Source organism: Rana temporaria, chromosome 4 (assembly GCF_905171775.1).
Source record: "Rana temporaria chromosome 4, aRanTem1.1, whole genome shotgun sequence".
In the NCBI taxonomy this organism is placed as follows: domain Eukaryota; kingdom Metazoa; phylum Chordata; class Amphibia; order Anura; family Ranidae; genus Rana; species Rana temporaria.
The window spans coordinates 373,828,698-373,851,609 of NC_053492.1; the positions used below are offsets into that span (position 1 = coordinate 373,828,698).

The 22,912-nt window shown below is 39.0% G+C and overlaps 1 protein-coding gene across 5 annotated transcripts in view; it reads right to left on the bottom strand.

Annotated features, from left to right (window-relative positions):
* TIAM2 (TIAM Rac1 associated GEF 2) overlaps positions 1 to 22,912 on the bottom strand; it is a 272,961-nt gene that overhangs the window by 53,105 nt on the left and 196,944 nt on the right. For 4 of the 5 annotated variants that reach the window (XM_040350977.1, XM_040350974.1, XM_040350975.1 and 1 more), the window contains one exon: positions 21,081 to 21,187. In XM_040350977.1, coding sequence (XP_040206911.1) covers positions 21,081 to 21,187 — 107 coding nt within the window. Of the gene's footprint in view, positions 1 to 10,452; positions 10,767 to 21,080; positions 21,188 to 22,912 lie in introns of those variants that run through there. The other variant, XM_040350979.1, reaches the window with a different exon arrangement.

Here is a 22,912-nt window from a genome sequence, read left to right on the forward strand (position 1 = left end):
ACAAATACACAACACACTAGCAATGGCAAAAACGTGCCAGATTCAAACCCTTATGCCGCGTACACACCATCACTTTATGTGATGCAAAAAAATGACGTTTTTAAAAACGTCACTTTAATTGACCGTGTGTGGGGGAAAACGTCGTTTTATGTCTTCTAAAAAACGACCAAAAAAAATTGAAGCATGCTTCAATTTTATGTGTCGTTTTTCAAAACGTCAACTTTTACTTCACAGAAATTGACCGTGTGTAGCAAAAACGTCGTTTAAAAACGACGTTTTTTCACCCGCGCATGCCCAGAAGCTACTTATGAAGCCAGCTTCAATGGAAAAACGTGGTGAACGTAACCTCGCTTTGCTAGAACATTGTGAGAAAAACAATGGTGTGTAGGCAACTTCGTCTTTGAAAATTGAAGTTTCAAAAACGTAATTTTTTACTTCACAGAAAATGTCGTTTTTTTTCATCACATAAAGTGATGGTGTGTACGCGGCATTAGGCCCTGTACACACGATCAGTCCGAACTGATGAAAACGGACTGAAGTTCAGTTTCATCAGTCCAAACCTACCGTGTGTATGGCCCATCAGACTTTTGTCCTTCAGGCCAAAGTTTTAAAACTTGCTTTAAAATCGGACTGATGGACTGATGACCGATCGGTCAAAACCAATGGTTAGTACGCAAAAGCATCGGTTCAAAACCCGCGCATGTTCAGAATCAAGTCAACGCATGCTTGGAAGCATTGAACTTAGTTTTTTTCAGCACGTTGTGTTTTACGTCACCGCGTTGGACTCTATCGGATTTTGAACTGATGGTGTATAGGCACATCAGACTTCAGCCTTCAGTCCGTTTTCATCAGTTTGGACTGATCGTGTGTACAAGGCCTGAGCCATGTAAAAAGGATTAACTTACAATTAGTGCCCGCTAAAGGCTAGATCCGGGTCCTTGTGTATGACAGTGGCTGCACTTATCTGTCCTGATCACAGAAGCCACGCAAGCTTAGACAGAAATGTTTAAAGTCATTGAACAAAAGGGGTCATTACTCATTGAAAGACTTTTTGCCCTGGAATTGTCAAAACACCATCACTTATTTTAACCTTGGACATAGTGAGGATGATTCACTAAAACTGGAGTGTGCAAAATATGGTGCAGCTCTGCATAGAAACCAATTTTTTGTTGTCAAGGCTTAATTGAACAAGCTGAAGTTAGAAGGGGATTGGCTAGCATGCACAGCTGGACCAGATTTTGTTCTCTCCAGTTTTAGTAAATCAACCTCATGGTGTTTTTCTGTGACTTGGAAACTACCACCAAGTAAAGATCGAGGAGGTCACATTCATCACATGCAATTCATACACACACACACCTTTAAAAAAAAAAAAAAGTGACCTGTCAACATATTTGGCATTGAATTTAAATATTATTTTATCGTTCTGAAAGGCGCAAATGTCAAGTCTTGTAGAAGCGGATAGAAGTTTACAAAAGGGTTAACCTCTTTTGATGGTCTGTCTTACAGTACAACACAAAGCCATCAAATTAGAAATTTGGAAGGAAATCACTTAATTGTTTTTCGAAATACTAAATCATGGGACATGGTATTAAGCCAGAACACAACAGAATTATTAACCTGCCTTATAAAAATCAACCAAACATGAAAGATTAGACAGTTCCAAGACAGATCTATTTCTGTTTAACGACAAACATAATTATCTTGAGCACAATATTTCACACCGATCCCCTTCAATCTATAATAGGTCACATACGACACCAACCCACAATCAAAATTGGGGTTTGAGATTCCAACCTTTTCACAAGCTATTAACTTCACACTCAAACACACCAACTAAATATAATGTCCACAACAGGTATGTACACCAGAGCATTACACATTTTGCCTATACACTAGTTACCATACCATAAAGCAGACGTCCACATCCTCTGCACAGCTGAAACACAAGTAAAGGTCCCTAAGGACACTCTTCAGGGCCAATTTCATAGCCAATATAGCCAACTGTAAAGGGAGAATATTTTCCTGCATTTTAGCCTTAGAGCTACTTTCAGAATAGCAAAGGTTATGGATAGCCCCTTATTTACTCGACAGCGCAGGTAATCCAGATTAGGCTTAACAGTGTGTGTAGGGATGACAGAGCTCTCACTGAAGAACATCGATATAAATACTAATTAAGCTAGGATTATGTGCCGGATGTTGGCCATGTGTTTACTCAAAGGAGTTGTAAAGGAAAACATTTTTTTTTGCTGAAATCACAGTTTACAGGGTATAGAGACATAATAGTTAACTGATTCCTTTTAAAAACAATTAAAAATAGATAAAAATCAATCATATAATGTACCTGTAGTTTTTTAGTTTCGTTTTTGCATGTTATCCTGCCTCTGTGCTACACAGAGCCATAGAGCAATGATGGTTTGGAACATGAAACTAGAAACTCCCAGTACTGTGGTCATCAGGAAACAGACAACCAGGAAGTGTCCAGAAGAGAAGAGAAGAATTACAGCAACATCAGAGAAAAAACTAAAAACTAACAATGAGGACATGAAACCAGGACTGCAGTAAGGTAAAGAAAGCCATTTAGCTAAAAAAAAAAAAAAATTCCCTTTAGTGACCCTTTAAAGTTGTTTGTAAATGCCCTCTTTGTCATCATCCTTAATGCTCTACAACTAGCAAGGTCACAGGTTTGGTTTGTAATGTTTGCACAAAGTTTTACACTACACGTCATAGATTACTAAAAAAAAAAAAAAAAAGTTTGCCATATTCATAAAATTATATATATATATATATATATATATAAATAAATAAATAAATAAATAGTGGGGTGCCATTCAAAATAGACTGCAACAAACATGCATTGCAAGGTGTACATTTTTTTTTGTAGAAGAACCCCCTTCTTTTGGCAACTTCCCAGTGCTGAAGGACAGATATCAGAGTGGCTGGGGCTCACACCATTACCTCTTCACAGATTAGCCTGCATCTACAAAGAGCTTATAGCAATGACCATATGGCATCAGAGGCAACAGAACAGATTCTGACATCGTCATCTGACACATGTTGTACATGGCAAAAATTATAGAAATTTGCCCTCTAATTTATAAATGTTAAATTCAGTACAAATAGAATGAAATAAAAAACAGAAGTGCAGACAGAGCTTATTCTTCCATGTATACTAGTTCCACCACTGGGTAATATGTGCTGCATTAGCTGTCTCAAAAAAATCTTATGCAGCATATCAAGTAAACTAAAAACAATTGGCTTAGTCATGGCCTTCAAATGTTATTTTTAATTAATTCAGCAGATTAGATTGACCATGTCATTAATGACAGACATTAACTGGAATTAAAAATGACAGTTTTAATATGAAGATGACAAACCAATTTGGTGTCCATATCATAACAACTAAATGGGCTTACATGGATGCACTGTCCTAGCAAAAAAAAGTAGAGAAAGGGGAAACGTAATTCATGATCAGCTGCTAATCATTACTCAGTAATTTATTTTGCTGAAAGTATACCATTAATAGAAGCAAAGCTTTCTCTACCATTTCTTCGCCTTTGTCTATTATCGATCACCACCCTAAGGCAGACCCCACCAATTCCAATTCAGCTTGTGGACAATATATGTCAAGTGGGGCAATTTTTATTTGCTTGGCTGATATGCTGACCTACTGGCTTCAAAACTTTCCGAAGTAAACTCAAAAGTCCTTTAAATCCTCTAAAATGACTTGGGTTTTTCCGAATTCAGAACAGACCGGGAACAAAGTAAAGTCTAAAATCCTTATCTGCATTTCCTTTAGTCTATCCTAGTCTATCCTATACGACTTGGATTCCTCTGTCTTGAAGTCAACAGTCCTAAAAGTAAAGTCGAAGTGGAAGTTTCTCTGCATACTTCTTCGATGTTTGTGCATCAAATGATTGAGGTCAGAGAGTCAGCATACCAATAGGTGAAATGGAGTAGCAGAACAAAAAAAAAGTCAGCGATTGTAGTCTTCATATATCTATCCGGAAAATTCTCCTGTAAGCAATTATATGATTGGCAGCACAACTGAAGGTTTAAGAGGTACAGATTTATTATCCCTTAAAATACTTTATGCGACTTTTCACTTACAGCTTTAAAAATTTGTAAAAGACCCCCCAAAATCCACATATATGTATTCTCTAAAACAGAACCAGTATATTTAGGAAATTGCACTGCTGATTTTCTACACCACATGATAATTGAGAAAATGTTTATCAAATGATCAAAACATTTGTGCAAATACATACAACATGAATTCAAAAATTCTTACCACATCTAATAAAACTGTACTGCATTAATACATTTTGGGGGGGGGTAAAAGGGGTGACAGATGATGGTGAATGATTGAAAGGGGGGGTGATGATTTAGGCTGGGTAGTAGGTGACAAGGGGGTGGATATCAGTGAACTTGGAATGGGGGGCACACATTGGGCAGAAAAAGGAGGTGTAAGGTGGGCAGTGACAGTGAGGAATAGATGGCAGGCTTTGGTGGTGGAAGGTGGGTGCCCAAAATTATCATGAAAGTATAATAAAAACTATAGAGCTGGGAAGATCTGTCAGGCTGCAAACTCACTGATCACGGAAGGAGTGAGTTTGCAAGAAAGTTTGTGATCTATGGATATTCTGCATGTGGCCAATGTATGAATCAATAGTTGGGGGCATACAGTGCAAACATACAACTGATATGTTCTGTAAAAACAGAAAAACCACCAAGAAAAAAAATAAATAAAAGATAATTGAAGGCATTATCGTTTCTCAAATACATGGGTAAATGAGTTCTTATGAAACCACTAAAACATGGCCTAAGTGGCAAAGGCAAAAACTGCCTCACACTGATATAACAGTTAGCTGGGGATTCCCTGTGGAAGTTTAAACAAAATACTCCCTAAACAAGGAAATAAAAAGGCAAATAGATGGGCTTCAAATGCTTAATGCCTGATGTGTATGAGCGCTGGCCAGAAACAAGTATGCATATCAGGAAAGTAAGGGTAAAGCCAGAAGTCATTCATACTTGTTCTTATTTAGTGACTGAGGGCAGGGAGTCAGCATACCACTGGTCAAAAAAACATTAATAGAATTAGAAGTATTGTGTGCATAGGACTTATTTTGGATCAGTTTCCTAATGCACCAAAAAGTGCATGCACCATTTTTTTAATGCATACTAATACAATGCATGGTAGTGTGTTACCATAAGCTATAATGTACTGCAACGCGTGTTGGTAAGGCGCACTGGGGTGCCATTAAAAATAATTAGTACCGCAGAGTGCCAATGTGCATAACACTCGTTTTCAAGCATTGCTATAGGGCATCCGTGTAAATATGGCATGAACATAGACAGGACTGCTAAAAAAATAAAATTGGGCTAACTTTGCTGTTTTTTTATTCATGAAAAATTGTTGTGCAAATACCGTGCAACGACTTCAATTTTATTCCCTAGGGTGTCTGCTAAACATATATGTTTGGGGGTTCCGAGTAATTTTCTAGCAAAAAATTATGATTTTTACATGTAGGAGAGGAGTGCCAGAATAGGCCCGGGATGGTAGTGGCTAAATAAAATGAGTTCTTTACCATTTCACGACAAGCATTTCCTCACTTTTTATTCCACTGGTGGCCCCATTTCTGTGGCAGAGGTGGTCCATGCAGGATGGTGGAATCAAGCGTGGAGACCGTATGAGGAGGATCATTCACATGCTGTTGACCATTTATAAAATGTAATGGTCCTGGCAGTGTGGTAAGAGGTTCTTTTTAAATGGTGGCTGAAGCACAATATTCTTTCACTGGAAAGTGGAAGACAGTTGGCAAGAGCATAAGTCTGGCTAGATTATCCAAGATTTAAAGGATTTTTGTTGAGAACTTTGCACATTTGTTTATAGTGTTAAAAAGGAGTTTGTGCACTTGGACAAGGACAGCTATGAATTTTGCACAATGTTGCCATTTAATTAGGGATTTTGCACTTTGATTGTCACCGATTGTAGTCTTTTATAAAAAAAAAAAAAAAATCAGGATTTTGTGTTGTATTTTTGGATTTGGCGTTTCTTTAAGATGTTATAGTTAATTTTCAATCGGTATCACAATTGTCTAGTGGCTGCTTTATTCATACTGCAGTTTTAGATTATTTATATATAATCTAGAGCGGCTTGTGATCAGAAGAGGTGTATCTTGTAATGCATGAGAAATGCAGTAGGCAGGGCCAATTCATGGGACACCCTTGCGATCCTCGCCATTTTGAATGGCACCAAATCGCGGTGAAAGTTTGCCCCGACGAATCGACGCCCGTTTCACATCAAAGAGTAATGTAGCAGCCCACTATATTTCTGGGAAATTTGTTAATTTTTTTATTTGCAGCGTGTTTGGCCTTGACATGCGATGACCAGTGGCAAAACACAGGTGCAAAAAAGTATTTACCTTTACTTTTCATACATTTTAAAAGGATAAATTAAAGTATATTCCTAAATATAATGGTACCATTAGACTATTCTTCATATGGTTCATTACAGATACTTAAACTGCAGTTATTTTGAGAAAGCACAGTGCATGCAGTGAATTAAACATTAGCTGAAAGTGTTCTGCTATAATTCTCTTGCATACTTATGAGCAGTCTGCACACAGTTCATATAGTTTATCTTTATAGTACATAGGGACATGCATTTACTGCTTAATTCATTTTTTTTTTTTTATAGAACCAACAGTTTATAGAAGACCAAAAGTAATGACCTAGCAAATTGTTAAAAGAAACATTTGGGGAGCCGGTTTGTACCGTAATGGTCCTAAAACTATATAATCAAATGTTTTTATGATACTGATAATTCTGCATTTATACAAAATGTTGCCGCTATTGCACTGCTATTAATAATGCTTATTTACCATTCTTGCATCACACTATTAAGAATGTAAATTTCATGCAAGTGGATAATTTGAGAGATTTATAACACTACACACTTGGTTTTGCCTTCTTTCCAAAACCAAAAAGCAGCAGTTAAGTGTCAGGCCAAACATATTTGTCTTCGTCACTTTGTATCACTACTATTTGGAACTCTGTTAGAGAGATTTCAATTAAAGGGGTTGTAAAGGTTTGTTTTTTTATTTTCCAAATAGGTTCCTTTAAGCTAGTGCATTGTTGGTTCACTTACCTTTTCCTTCGAATTTCCCTTCTAAATGTTTTTTTTCTTTGTCTGAATTTCTCACTTCCTGTTCCTCCTCAGTAAGCTGTTCTGACTGACTAACCCCCAGCCAGAACGGCTCGGATGATGGGGGCAAGCTTACTGAGGAGAAACAGGAAGTGAGAAATCCAGACAAAAAAAAACATTTAGAAGGGAAATCAAAGGAAAAAGGTAAGTGAACCAACAATGCACTAGCTTAAATGAACCTATTTAGAAAATAAAAAAACAAACCTTTACAACCCCTTTAAATTCCTGTCCTACTGAAAGGGTTTTACAAGACAGGAAGTGAGGAAATTTTTCAGAGATGAAAAAGGTTTTTTGTTCTTTTAATTAAGGGAAGGCTAGAATCCTTTACTTCCAGTTTGGTGAAACCATTAATTCTGCTGCTGATCAAAGTATAAATTACTATTAGTAAATACTAATTTGAAATACTGTAATGGCGCTGACAATGGGTGGGGAAATCACACCCTTTAATGCACCAGCGACTCCTTTACAATTTTAATATAGTAATCACTAAGCATTTGCCATGTAGCATGGTACCAAATGTTTTTCATTTAAAGTGAAGTTCACCCAAATACTAAAACCTGTAAATATACTGGCAACAATCAAACACTAACCTATTTAGCCCTGTAAAGAAGAAATCACTATACATACCTTTTCTGAAGCAGATTTGGTCCGGTCTCCAGCGACAGAAGCTCTGTGCAGGAGGCAGCCGACAACGGGAAATGCTTGGAAAGTGATGTCACCCATAGATATGGGGGCTTCCGTTGTCAGCTGTGTCCTCTGCACCCGCCTCCACAGAAAAGCCACCGCTGACAGCTCAGCATGGGACCCGAGTGGCTTCAGAGAAGGTATATATAGCGATTTCTTCTGCTACAGGGCTATATAGGCCAGTCTTAGATTGTTGATGCCAGTAGATTTCGAGATTTTAGTATTAGGGTGAACTTCTACTTTAACTGGAGGGTACTGCATTACATTTGCAAGGAACCATTTACATGTTCGTTAGCTGGGGGGGGGGACATATTTATTCAAATATGGAGGAAAAATTGTTAATAAAATAAATTAAAAACCCAAGACTAAACTTCACGTTCATAGATCTTCCCTCTCTTAATTCCCTGTATGCACTATACAATGAATTGTGCAAAGAAATTATCAAAAAAAAAGCCAGCTTACACCTCTCCCACACATACCTCGCTAATGCTACCTGTGTAGCTTTCTTGGGCTGACATGCAGTCTGCCTGATCGAGGCTACAGGTAGCGACGTTGCACATAGTATTCTGTAAACTGGGGTACACAAACTTTGTAAACAAAGGGCCAGTTTACTGCCCTTCAGATTTTAAGGGGGTCTGACTGTGGCTGGTGGGAGTAGAAAATGGGGGTAAACAATGCTCCATCATTGATATTAGTGGGGGGGGGGATTTTACACCATTGTGGGCATCATGCAAAACAATTCGCAATAGTGTCCCATCATTGATGTCGGTGTGAAGAATAGTGCCCCATCATTGGTGGCAGTAAAAAGAAAGAATGCATCACGTAGGTACCAATGGAAGGAATAGTGCCCCATTATTGGTGTCAGTGAGGGGGGGGGGTATAGTGCCCCATCAATATCAATGACAGGAATTATGCTCCATTGTTGTCAGCAGGAGGCATAGTGCTCCAGGGGCTGGAAAGAGGGAAGCAAAGGGCCACGTTCACCCCAGGGCAGCAGTTTGGAGACCACTGCTGTAGACTACAGTAGTCAGTGTGATAGATGGGCAGCCATGTCTCCCGGTTCGCTAGTAGCTGTTGACTGACAGAAACTCCGGGCAGTACAGCACCCTCTGAACACTTGGCGTTTAGAGGAGGGATTGCAAAAAAAAACAAAAAAAAAAAAACACCCGCCCCCCACCACACACTTAGGTGAATTATCAAAATAATGAATATAAGTATATTTTGGAGGAGGGTATCCATGTGGTTATTGTTGGCTGGTAAAAAATAAGGGTAAACAAAATAAAGCTGAATCGAGTAGGAAAAAAAAAAGGGGGGGGGGGAAAGAAGAAGCCTGTAAAATGAAATAATGGTGCATAATTGGCTGTTCACATTGCACTCTCGCCTTGACTTTCAGCACGGGTTCACTATTCTAACCCTGTTATTTAGGACGTGCTTGGCAAAGGGTCAGAATTACCTGCCAATTGCATCCTTTTGCCAAATTTGTTAATACAGCCTTAAGCATCCCACACATTCTTACAACAGAACAAAATGTAGGATATTTAATTTTCAACTGAAAGCGACAATTTTCTTAAAGGCTTAAAAGAATCTGAAAGTAAAATCAGATGGAAGAAGCAATTAAGAATATTACAAAAGAGGTAAGCTAAAATAATTTACGGTAACCTTTTTTTTTTTTTTAATAAGGAGAATTGTATAAAGACTATCAACTATGGTCTTGTTTACAAAAGACACACTAGAGACCTCCCACTTCATTTCAACTTAATCAGCTCTAGTCTCAAAGTGACCATTTCCTTTGCCAGCTGGGTATTTTCCAGATATAAACTAATTTCACTGAGCTATAACGATTATGGGAAATAATGATGGTTATCAACAAGAGCCTCAAATCACAATCACATGACCAAAAAAATAATGGTTGTAATAAAGAACACATAGGTTAGAGCTTTATAAATTGAACCTGCATGCTTTTGTTAAATCCTGTAACATCTCATGCACTTTAAAAATAAAAATAAATAAAAAAAGGAGGACAAAACATTCATCAAGCTCGGTGTTCTCAAAATGTATCAAATAAATCGATTTCAAGAACTGTACACAAGCTATTCCAGTTTATTAGACTAAGGATCTACACAAAAAAATAAAAAATAAACCCTAACTACAGAGAAATCCAACACATGAGCCATTATTAAAACCTCAAAAAGACTAAAATGTAACTTCAGGCACTATGAACTAAAGCACAATATCACATATTATTAATCAGTCATCATATTGAGGGAAAAAAATAAAAAAGGAGAGAGATAATATATATCTAAAAAAATAATAATCAGGCAACATAGAAACAATGCTGTAAAAAAGTATTAATCCTTACTGCAAAATATGACAGATACGACTACAACAGGAAGAGCATTTTACAGACAAAATGCATTTTTGTACCTGCTAAATGTTGCAGTCATTCACATAAATAGTTGACATACAAAATATTTAAAAAAAAGTACATGCAAAAGGTAACAATTTAAAAAAAAACAGAAAAAAAAATTCCAAACAACTAATACAATGTACTTATTGGCACTTACGTGTTATATGAAGCAATGCAAAGATGTCCCCATACACAAAAATAAGTGATCAATTTTACAGCTGTTGCCTGTGTGAAAATGAGCAACGCTTTTGCATCGATGTGAAATCATCCCAAACTGGCTGCCTCTCCTAGCGCCACCAACCTTGTTCTCATGAAAGAACTCCTGACAGATAGTTTGGATCCTCACCTCCCTCATCCCTATGCCTGTGCTACACTGTAGCATTACCATACGTATGGTCTGATTTCTAGCAGCCAGCTAATGGTTGCTGGAATAAAGTACACGGCACAACTGCGAAGCATATTATTAGCGATATCACATTGAGAGCATTATTAACGTGTTCAGTCCCAGAACAGCATGCAATCATTTTATTGCAGCAAAAGAAACGGCGTCGTAATGCCATTCAACAGTCTATTAGTTAATAAAAAAAATCTATTATAAACTCTAATGTTTAATGATTTAAACCTTACATTCTGTTAGAAACAAACCCTGTTCATATAAAGAAGCCACAAAGAAAGTCGTGACGGTAATGGGCACCCTCCAGGAGAAAGCTCTCTATTATGTCACAGTTTTGTCAAATTGCAAGCCTGCCAAATGCTGAGATACAGCTGCTGCTCCAATAAAAGGAACTGAATTCAGTCTTATTAGGGAGGACTATGACGGCTGCACAAAACCCGTCATCTAGTCCGATTTACTGGTATATTTATAAAGTACTGACAGATACAAAAATAACTAAAACTTGAAAAATTTGACGTGTCAGTACCAAAATTAAAAGGCTCATCCACAAAAAATCCTCCTAGACATGTTTCTTAATTTTACAAACATCTTCTAATATTATGTCTCTTGGTAAAATATAGGAAAAGCATCACAAATTAATCAGCAATGGTACTGCCCCCCCCCCCCCCATCACCCAGCTTTGTCTACATCTTGCCTACGCCTTGATACAAACATTCACAAAAGGTCACAAAGTTGTAAGGCATCTTAAAAGTCTCCCCAATTAATTTTGGGACTACAGACTGGTTAGTCACAGAGTTGTGAATAATGGGACAGGGGGACATTTTGAGTAGTTTAGCAAAGAAAACTGGAAAGGGCTGACAACACACAAGACTTAAGCCTCATACACACGATCAGACTTCCATCGGACAAATCCGTGGATTTTTGTCCGAAGGGCGTTGCCCGTGAACTTGTTCTGCATACAGACGGCAGAACTTTTTCAGCCAACATTCACGAAACGACGTGTTTTTTCTGCTCTTTGGTGCCACCCTTTGGGCAACTTCTGCCAACATTGTCTTATGGTTAGCATTTGTTTAGAGCATGTGTGTTTGTACTTTGGATATTAGTCCAATGGATGTGTACACACGATTGGATAATCCGACAGAACATTTGTTGTCGGACAATTTGAGAGTATGACCATCCAACATTTGTTGTCGGAAACAGTGACTCCGGCGCACATGATTTACGTCATTGCTGGCTTGGCCAGTCATATTGCTAAAGCCAGCCAACACAGAAGGAAGACCGGGTGAAGATGCGCCTTCAGCGTGACAGCACACTGCTGGAGGGATTCGTTTTCAGGCAAGATGCATACTAGCACATTATGATTTAAACTGCCGGGTGCCTTTTTTTTTGGATGTGGTTTACCAACGCTTTAAAGTTTTTTTTTTATATATACATATATATACATATATATATAAAAAACAAACAAACAAACACACACACACACACACACACACACACACACACACACACACACACACACACACACACACACACACACACACACACACACACATATATATATATATATATATATATATATATATATATATATACACACACACTGGAACGAGGGAACTACCCTGAAAGCTATGTATAAAAAAAAAAAAAAAAGTAGGGAGAGGGCAAAGAACTTGTCCGCAGTATTGCCTGTGTCATGCCTATAGCTCATCCTTCCCTCATTACTACCTACTGTGCCTTGTTTTACACGGTTTCTGTGAGGAAGTGGCCATCTTGGTAGAGGCTTCTTCAGACACCACCAAAACTCACCCTTCTGAAATCAGCAATCAAGATGCAGCAGTGCCTTAAAACACAATTCTAAGTGCTCTTTCACAGTGAGCACATACACAGACAACTCCATACAAATGATGGCATTAAAACATACAACTCCACTTTTCAGGTGAAAAACAATGAAACAATTAACTTTGTTGGTTACATAAAATGCAAAGATTTTTCCAACTGTCATTACAGAGTTCTACTATGATCTCTGTTCAAACTGACACTCTGAAAAACAGTAAGGCAATAACATGACTAGAGAATGACATTTCTGGGGGCGTACAGCATGTTTGCACTGTTGCCATGGTTACGCGGAAGCAATATTAGAATTTTTGGCTAGTTTTAGAAATTCATAGCTGGATGCTGATTGAAATGAAAATTATTTTGAGTCAATTACAGACTTTTGCAGTATATATATATATATATATATATATATATATATATATATATATATATATATATATATATATATATATATATATATATATATATATATATATATATATATATATATGTATATGTATATATATATATATATATATATATATATATATATATATATATATATATTAGATTTTGCAAAGACAGTGGAGTTCTCTTTTGAAACTCCTGCTGTCATCTTTATATCTATACTTTTTATGCAATAAACAGTTTGGTAAACATAAAGCAAATAGCAACAAACCAAAACTACCATATTTATCGGCATATAACACGCACCCCAAGTTTAGGAGGGCAGTTTAAGGGAAAAAATAAATAGATTACATTTTAAATGCCCATCAAGTGATTTCAAATACATGTCTGTCCTGTCTTGCCTTGCATCTGGGTTTATTTATGTTTTTGCAGTACTCACAGAGTACAAAGATTTGGGGTTGGGTCTAATTTGTGAACTCGATGTGAATCCTAGGTGGCTGGTTAATATTAATTTCATTATTAGCTTACCACACTTTTTCATCAAAAACATATTTTTTATCCTCTTTTTTTAATTTTTTACTGGTTTAGTACAGACATGTATTCGAAATGTGTTTGGAACATATTTTTGTTTCCGTACTATTGATAAGACCTCTCAATACGGCCATAGGCTTGTATTGGACAGCAGATTGGGAACTTTCTGCTTAGTCTAAATAGTCTTTCTTTATATCCCTTCTAAATATTTAGGCATGTAATCACACAACATTCTGTCATTCATTATTAAATGTGTTTTTTGATTAGTTGTTTTTGAAATTCTCTTCTTTTCACCATTTTTTATTTACTAATTTTTACCGTATTCAATTACCCGTTGTCATTACACTGCTTACTCCTCAATTGTACACACATTGTTTTTTTAATGCTTTCCATAGCGCTGTGGGAGCAGAGCATACCAGATGGAATGATTATTACATTCCTACTGGGTTTTAAATTTGTTTTCCTTACATGTTCCCTTACAAAAAATGGCGTCTCTACGGTCTCCATAGGACTCACAGCGAGGTTATGAGATCAGTTAGTCTATTTAAGTGGTGGTCAGAGCGCCGCCCGTTATCCCGTGACCACGTCCTCTGTGCGACGAAACGTTGGGCAGGCGAGGTTCTGACGTCACCGCGTTGCCAGCTGAACCCGGAAGACGGGCAGGCATATTGAGGAGCCAGCCGGCTCGATGTTTTTAAATGCTTCTTAATGTCATCTACATTGCAAGTGCAATTTTTTATAAACACACCTTGGATTTTACACTATGCAAGTTCTTTTTTCCTGACATATCGGTTTATGTACTGGATGTGAATATCTGCATGGAGGACAACCCTGGTGGAAAGCTGTGTGGAAATAACCTTAAAAGCGAGTATGATCTCCTAATCAGAGATCAATACTATCTCGTAAGAGGCAGCTATTACCTATGGTGGAGGTTTTTCTTTCTTCACATTTTCCATTATCACATTTTCACATTGTCAGTAGTTTTTGCACTGGATATTTTTTGTTTCAACACCTTTTGTGATTTCATTATCACTTTTTGGGGATCACAATTCTATGGACTGTAGATCTTACTTTATGGACTGTTTATCAATTGTATTGCTTATGATCACACTTATTGTTTTTTTTCCACATTTATTCACCTTTATTGATGTTTAATTATATATATATATATATATATATATATATATATATATATATATATATATATATATATATATATATATATATATATATATATATATATATATATATATATATATATATATATATATATATATATATATATATATATATATATATATATATATATATAAAATCAATATATGCACTCCACATCATATATAGTGGCATCTCTATATTGATTTTGAATTTAGCGCAGCTGTCGTTTTGCTTACATGTATGTATAAAAAAAAAAAAGACACTTTACAACCACTTTAAGTTTTGAAGAGATTTCCCTAGTAGGCAAATCATTGTAACCAGGAGGTCTAACAGAGTGAGGGTTATTCTTCCTCCCCCAGTACCGTGTCTAGTCCAAGGTCAAAGTCAAAGTCAAATACTAAAGTCGGAGGGGAAGTAGGCGGGGTATGACGTCACTCCTGTCATCCAAGACCTCAACAAGAACAGAAATTCTGCCCATGAACTCGGACATGGCTGAATGACCAGAGAAAGGCAGAGTCAGAATGGGGAAGAGTATATCAGGGTCCTGAACCAACTACAGCCCCCAGAGCCTTAGCTAGTCAACCCACCTAATCCCCCCCCCTCTTTTTCATTAATGATCTGCCATGTGTGAATAAAATGTAGTCAACAGGCTAAAAAATATCCTTTGTAGTAGCAAAACACCTGTAGGCCACCGCAACCAGCAAGACAGCACTACGATTAGTGTGCTCTTAGAAACCAGAGTCAAGATATTTTACTTGGCTGTTGCCCTAAATGCAAAGAGGTAGAATCAGGGCACACATGTGCAGAAATCACCTCCAAAGTGAGGTAGCACATTAGAAGTAAGGACTTTTCATTTGGTAGACAGTACAGCACCAAAAACAAGAGGCCTACACAGAGCAACAGCCCCATCATAGATGCGCCCCCCCTCCAACCAGACATCCAAATGGCACCAATTAATCCCAGTCGTCCTGGACTATAGACAGCACCACTGAAGTGGTGTAAAGTGGTAATGCATCAGTCCAAGAATTTAAAATCAATTAGTACCCGTGGACTGAATTTTTAAAGGACTACAACCCTGTGTACTCACTACAACATTAGCAGGAAAAAGGGGAATTAACTCTTTCCATGAGGCATTCCCCTTTAGGGTTCTTCAGAGACTAGGCTCTGCACCAGAGAAACAATGGCTCTGGACCTATTAAGCACCCTCTGGCTAGCGTCATATGCTGCATTACATGCAAAAGGAAGCACAATCATGCGACGGGTCCAGGCATGGTCCCCCAAGGCTCTGCCGCAGAGTTCATGGTTTTGGAAGCTGCTTGAAAAGCCACAGTGGCTTGGTGCGGCCGCATGATGAAGGAAGCTTTCAAAGAAAGAAAACCTTCATAGGAAGAAGGCAAGCTTCTCTCTATTTCGTTTCAAAGTTTACCTCTGAGTGGGAGGGGCTATATAAGGGGCTGTCCCTCCAGACTTTTTTGAAGGCATATACGGTAAGTTGTAATGATTTAAAGGAAGTCTGTGTCCTGTACTGTATTATCCAGCACCGTTATTCTCCTCTCTGCTCTTCCATAGTCTTTAACATAGAAGATACATTAAAAGTGTGTTGATCCCTTAGACCAGTGATGGTGAACCTTGGCACCCCATATGTTTTGGAACTACATTTCCCATGATGCTCCTCTACACTGCAGAGTGCATGAGCATCAAGGGAAATGTAGTTCCAAAACATCTGGAGTGCCAAGGTTCACCATCACTACCTTAGACCTTCACAGAGCATATATTCACAAAAACAAATGAAGTACCTATGATATTACTACTGCCAAGTAGTTGCTAAATGCACCACAGTGAAAAAATAAATAAAACAAATAATCAGAACTTATACATCTAAAACAAAAATATATCTTCTTATAAATACACAATTTATAAAGAAAATACATGCAAAAATAAAATAAAAATCTGTGATAGTGATCAAAATCTGTGACAATGACAGTAAAAATAACCTTCTACTGAAAAGTACCAGTGCTCAAAATTAAGAAATTATAAAGTGATTATCCTAGTGCAGTGCTGATCACCACACCAATCCACTGCCGGTAGTTAGAAACCGCTGCCGCCGCTCAAATTGAGGGCCAGCATGTGGACATGCAGAAAAACTCGGAGACCCTAGAGGACTGCTCGCCTGTACTTGTGCGAGTTTCAGCTTTCAGTCAGCACGCAGCAAGTCAGATGTGCCAAGCACTGGCCTTGCATGTTTGCAGATTGGTTAGGCCTAGCTTTAACAAAACATCCTGTTTAAACTTCTTGAAGAATCTTTGAATCTTTTCTTTGCCTACAGACTGTTGTCTGAACAAGTTCTGGGCTGAAACCTAGGTCTGAGGGCCCCGATTCCATTGGCCCACCATGTGCTACCTAAGCTGGACCTTACCCTTGCTAATCTTGCTGTTAAAAAGGGACATCACTTGGGACACTGAGGCCACACTTGATCCTCTGGTCTAGGACCTCATCAGAGTTGATCCAGTAGCTAAAAGATATTGCAGGTGACAGTGAAGTAATACATGAATCTCCACTGGTCTGATGCTGCAGTCACTACCTGGTACAGAGAAACACAAGAACCTCTGTTGTATTAGATGTTACTTTTTTTCTGTTGTATGCAAGTCAGCTTTGGATATTCCACCCATCCTTCATCACTGTGCAAAAACCTTTAGGCTGGGTTCACACCTATGCGAACTGGATGCGGCTTACACCACATCCAGTTCGCAGGACATTTTAAAACACATTAATTTGAATTAGTCTGGTTCACATATGTGCGTTGCATTCACACTCCGCATTGCCGAAAGAAAGAAAAGAAAAACCCTGGACTGCATCAAAAAAGTGAAAACCGCGCATACAGAAAAGCACCTGGAACACATATGGACTGCGTTTCTATGGTGTGAACTGGCCCTATAAGATTTAGGGACTGGACTGTCATTGTTGCAAGTACTATGCTAGGATCAGGATAAATCTGTACAATAGTCCTGTGCTCCCAAATGTGCAAAGCCTTCAGTTTGCCATACAGGTGCATTGTGATTTAGTAGCCTGAAGAGAGAAACACTACAGATATACAAACTTTTACTATAAATTAAATAAGCCGTGTAATCCGAGTTATCTAAGGCTCGGTTCACATTGGGATCCGACTTTTGAGACCCTAAGTCGCATGACATGTGAAATCTCATGTTAGTCAATGAAAGCGGTCTTAATTATCACTACTGAAGTCACCCTGACTTCAGAAAAGATTCCTGTACTACTTCAAGGAGACTTCTATCAGACTTGTGCCTCAAAGTAGTACTCAAGTCGCCAGGAAGTCTCCTGGCAAAGTCACACCATAAGCTGTGCGACTTTCAGGTCACGGCAGTGGTAACTTTGCCTAAAACATATAGAATATCAGCAGTAGCTCATTTTCAGATGCTGTCCCTCCTTAAAAACATTGACGGAAATGTTTGATACAGGATTTATCCCTGCTCTGACACAAAGTTTTATGTGTATATTTCCCCCTTGATCTCTGTCAATCTTTCCATTAGAAAAGATATGTACAAAGAAACTGGACTGAAGTTGTGCCAAGGTAGAGGACTAGTTAACAGCATTGCCTATACCACCCTGTAGCTGATCATTCTTTGTGCACTGTGTGAAGGTAGTCCTCATCTCATACTGCAGGTATACGGCTATGGGGCTTTAGAAACTAGAGTGCCTAGGCACTCTTACATACCACAAAGTAAACTGGCTATTTTTGCACCATTTCTAATTCCATTTCTAATTCTTCCCTTTAACATAGCAAATCTTTACCGTTTGAGTTCAGTATTCCTACACTTACACCCCGTACACACAATCGGAATTTCCCTTGGGATAAACTTAGGTGGATTTTTCTGATGGAATTCCGTTCAAGCTGTCTTGCATACACACTGTCACACCAAATTCCAACCTTCCAATACGTGGTGACGTACAACACATACGAGCATGTGCCAACTTGAGTCTGAGCATGCATGTTTTTTTTTCTCCCTCGGAGTTCCATACAGATGAACGCAATTTCCAATAGAAATTTTTTCATCTGAAAAAATGAGAACATGTTCTCTTTCTAAGTCCGTCGGAATTTCCGATGGAAAAAACTCTGATGGGGCACACACACACGGTCAGAATATCCGTCTGACTTTTTCCATCGGAAATTCCGATCGTGTGTACAAGGCATTAGGTGGTGCCTCCTCCCCTCATTTACTTTTATCTCAGAGCTAGTCAAACTCTGAGGACAGCTGCCACCATTGCTGCAACCCATAGGGAACTTTATGGACTAGGCTTTTTGCCCCATATATTTTAGAACTGCTTAGAGACTCCTTAGCTGGGTACACACCCTTTGTGTGCCAGAATTCCCTGAACTAGATAAAATCTATTAGGAGAGCAAAGATAACCTCTACACAGGTAGTCTACAGTATTGTTATGAGCCTGTCTGTCAAATTCTCCTGTCCAGACAAACAGAACCATACAGGTGATCCCACAGAGTATAAAACTTTGTCTTGTCCAGAGTTACAATGAACTTTTGAAGTAGTAAATAATTGTTTACATTACTGATTAAATGGCATAAAAATATCTAAAATGAACCTCAATGTCATATCCCCAACAATGTTGAGGTATAGGATGGTCTTGCACTCTTTAAACACCATAAATACTGTTGATGGTAAACTTTAACACAACCCAAATACTTTAATCACTAATATTTACCATTGTTTTTTTTTTTTTAATTACCAAAACATGTTATACTTACCTCCACCGTGCAGTTCATTTTGCACAGAGGGGCCCAGATCCGCCTCTTCTGGGGTCCCTCGGCGGCGCTGGTGTCTCCTCCGCGCAGCAAGTGTCCACGTTGTAGAAGGCTCTCCTAAAGGTGGATACCTGTGCGGGCACACTCCCGAGTCCTGCTTCTGTGTCCATTCACACTAAAGGCAGGACTCGGCCCCACCCCCTGTGTCATTGAATTTGATTGACAGCAGCAAGAGCCAATGACTTCACTGCCATCAATCTAATCAGGACACGAGACACCAGCTAGAGCTGGTGTGCTCGTTCCCGGCCAGAGAAAGATCGGGGTCAGGTAAGTAAAATGGGGGGCTGGGGATGCAGCACCACAGAAGATTTATCACCTTAATGCATATGGTGAAAAACCATGAGGGTTTACAATCCCTTTATATCTGAAATATTAACTTGTGAATATATGCACATACCAACTCTCCATGCTAACAGTTATTTAATAACCACAGGAAGATCAGACCTACTATATCAGGGGTAGGCAACCTTTCAGAGGTGGAGGTCTACCTAAACAACATGGAAAAGATCAAAAGATCCCATATGCGCCTTTTTATCTTATTTTATTTTTTCCAGAAAAATACTAGCAAGACTCCAATAATAAGAAAGCACCTACAATTCCTGCCGCAGCCAGGATCCAAAACATTGTGGCTGCAGCATGTATACACCCCCGACCGCTGCATCTGCCACTAAAGGGAGTGTGATTGGCAGGTGATAAAACTGGGGCTCCCTCAAGGGATTTTACCCCACCACCACCACTAGTGTTAACAAGCCCTAATGCATAGACCACTTTATAAAATACCACCAAAGGCTTTATTTAGACTTGGAGTTTTGGGCAAGTGCCTTTGAGACATGTTTTTGCTACCTGGTAACTGCACTCCACTAAGCTGTAATGGCAGCAAAAAGGGGATATTTACATGCCACTGGTGCAAAGCTCACGTGCAGTGAACGGCAAGCAAGCCAAAACGCTACACGTTCAATTAAAAAGAATAGCATCACAATGCTTCCTCAACGCCTGCCAGGAGCATGATCCAAATGTGGATTGAGCTTCAGAGGCAATGGAGATTCCTTTCCTTAATCTACCCCAAATTACCCCCTCTGCTCAATACAATTCACCCCCCCCCAAGCCATATTCCTCACTAGAAATCTCAAATGTCTCAGTACAAACCCCCCCCCCCCCCCCCCCCCCAGGGTACAGAACTGCAAAAAAAAGAAGCCACTCACTTACCAAATAACAGAAGTTGGACTTTAACATATAAAGTTGGAGTGTTGCAGCACCTCCTGTAAACCCACACCTGCTGCTTCAGTGAGAGGGGGAACTAAGTGTAAGAGCAAGTCTACTTCCCTGCTCATCTCGCTCCCCTTCTCAGCCCAGCTTTCACCCTATTAGTAAAGCACTGGGGAGGACCAGTTTAGACCAGGTTGGCAATGCAAAGACAAGATCGACAGATTAATTGCTTGCATTCGAAAGTGGCAATGCACAATGCATCAAAAGGTGGCCTAGTGTGCATTTTAACATTAGTCAACGCATTACTAAAGTAGGAGCATTCCATTTTACATGCCTCCAGCTGCAGATGCCAACGTAATTGGCTCAGCTGTCTCCGTAAAACCCTGTGAAATATGTCAGAGCGATATAAATGAATAATTTAAATATATCATCTTACCTTATAGGTATGGTCCATTCTTGACCTGCACTGCACCTGATCCAAAGCGTCATCTGTATTACTTCTTTTCAGATTGCCAATAGCAACATCTGGCACATTGCTTAAATCTAAAATTCCAGACATAACAAATGGATAGTTGAACATTTTTGAATGGTACGTTTGTCATTTGCAATAAGAATTGTTTGCAGTAGTTAAAAAAAAAAAAAAAAAAAAAGACAATTGGAAAGAACCAGCTTACATATAATTAAAAACATGAAGGCATTTATCAATCCTGTCACAGGACAAAGCAATGCTAAAAAGTAGTGAGGTGTCATAAAATCCTCATTTGGGTGCCCTAAAGTCACTTGTGGCTGAATGAAATCTGACCCTGACCACCCAATTATGTGAATGTTTAGAGTGAAAATCTGTCTTATCTTCTGTAATATTCAGTTATTGAATTTTGCAAACTGTTGCACAGATCTGTCCAGGAATACAGATGCACAGATCTGTAAACCTGCCACAGAGAGTTTGCTGAAGAAGACGCAGCTTGATTTGTGCAAGTAATTTGCGTCATAAATTTCCCCCGCAGTGTTTTTAATACTGCAGCTAAACAATGATGCCTGCTGCCCCGAGGAAAGAACAAAAAAAAAAAAAAAAAGCCATATGACAGTTCTTAGTTAACGCTCCTTAGTTATTTAAGAACTGTCAGATGGTAAAGCTAGCAGACGGCGGCGAGAGTAGACTGTTTTTTTCTCTCTTAAGCCCCCTACAACCACCAGCCAGGAATGTGAGGGAAGAGGCTAATGGGGACAAGGTGCCCCAAAGCACCCCCGCCAAATGTTAAGGGGGGCCCGCTCGCCCCCTTCTTTCCTAGCCTGCATGCTCAAGATAAGGTTCTGGTATGGATTTTTGGGGGTAGGGTTCCCTTCAAAATCCATACCAGATTGCCAGGGTTTTTATCCCCCTTTGCCGGAAGTCTTTTTTACATTTAGCTGTCAGCAGGGAAGCCTGCTGACAGCTGATGACTCATCGGTTGTTAAGGACCTGGCGACCGCCCATTCCTTAACAACCGGCTATTCAGTTTTGTTTTCTCCTTTAACAAAAACATGCATCAAAACTGCATGCGAAAACACATAAAAAAATCACGTGTGTTCAAAAAACGCCTAATGCACCGCAAAACGAGCCAGAAAACCGCATCAGCTGCAACCGCATAGATGTGAACCTAGCCTTAAAGTGGTTGTAAAAGGCAGAAGTTTTTTTTATTCATTCTATGCATTAAGATTAAAAAAAAAAAAAAACACCTTTCTGTGTGCAGTAGCCCCCCTCAGCCCCCTAATATTTACCCAATCTTGATCCAGGGATGCTACAAGACAGTCTCAGCTGTCAGGGACTCTCCCTATTCCCCATTGGCTTCCAAGGGGAGAGCGGGGTGGGGCTGAGCGGCGGTTCTGTGTCTGAATGACTACACAGAGCAGCGGCTCGCTGTGGGGGCACTCGGCAGTAGGGAGGGGCCAGGAGCGCCGGTGAGGGACCGAAGAAGAAGAGAAGGAGGATCAGGGCTTCTCTGTGAAAAAAACCATTACACAGGGCAGGTACGTATAACATGTTATTTTTAGGCAAAAAAAATAAATTTCTACACAAGCATTTTTTCCCCCCAGAATCTGCATCAAACTGATTTTGTTTCTATGTAACCATGAAGATGATCTAAAACACCCCCCCCCCCCCCAAGAACCCAATTGTTTTTACAGAGTTCTCCAAACTTGCAGACCAATCCTCCCCTGTGGTTGCTGTCATTCTAAAAGTATCTTGTGTATCATGATCATTTTATATAATGCAGTGGCTGAGTCATAAAG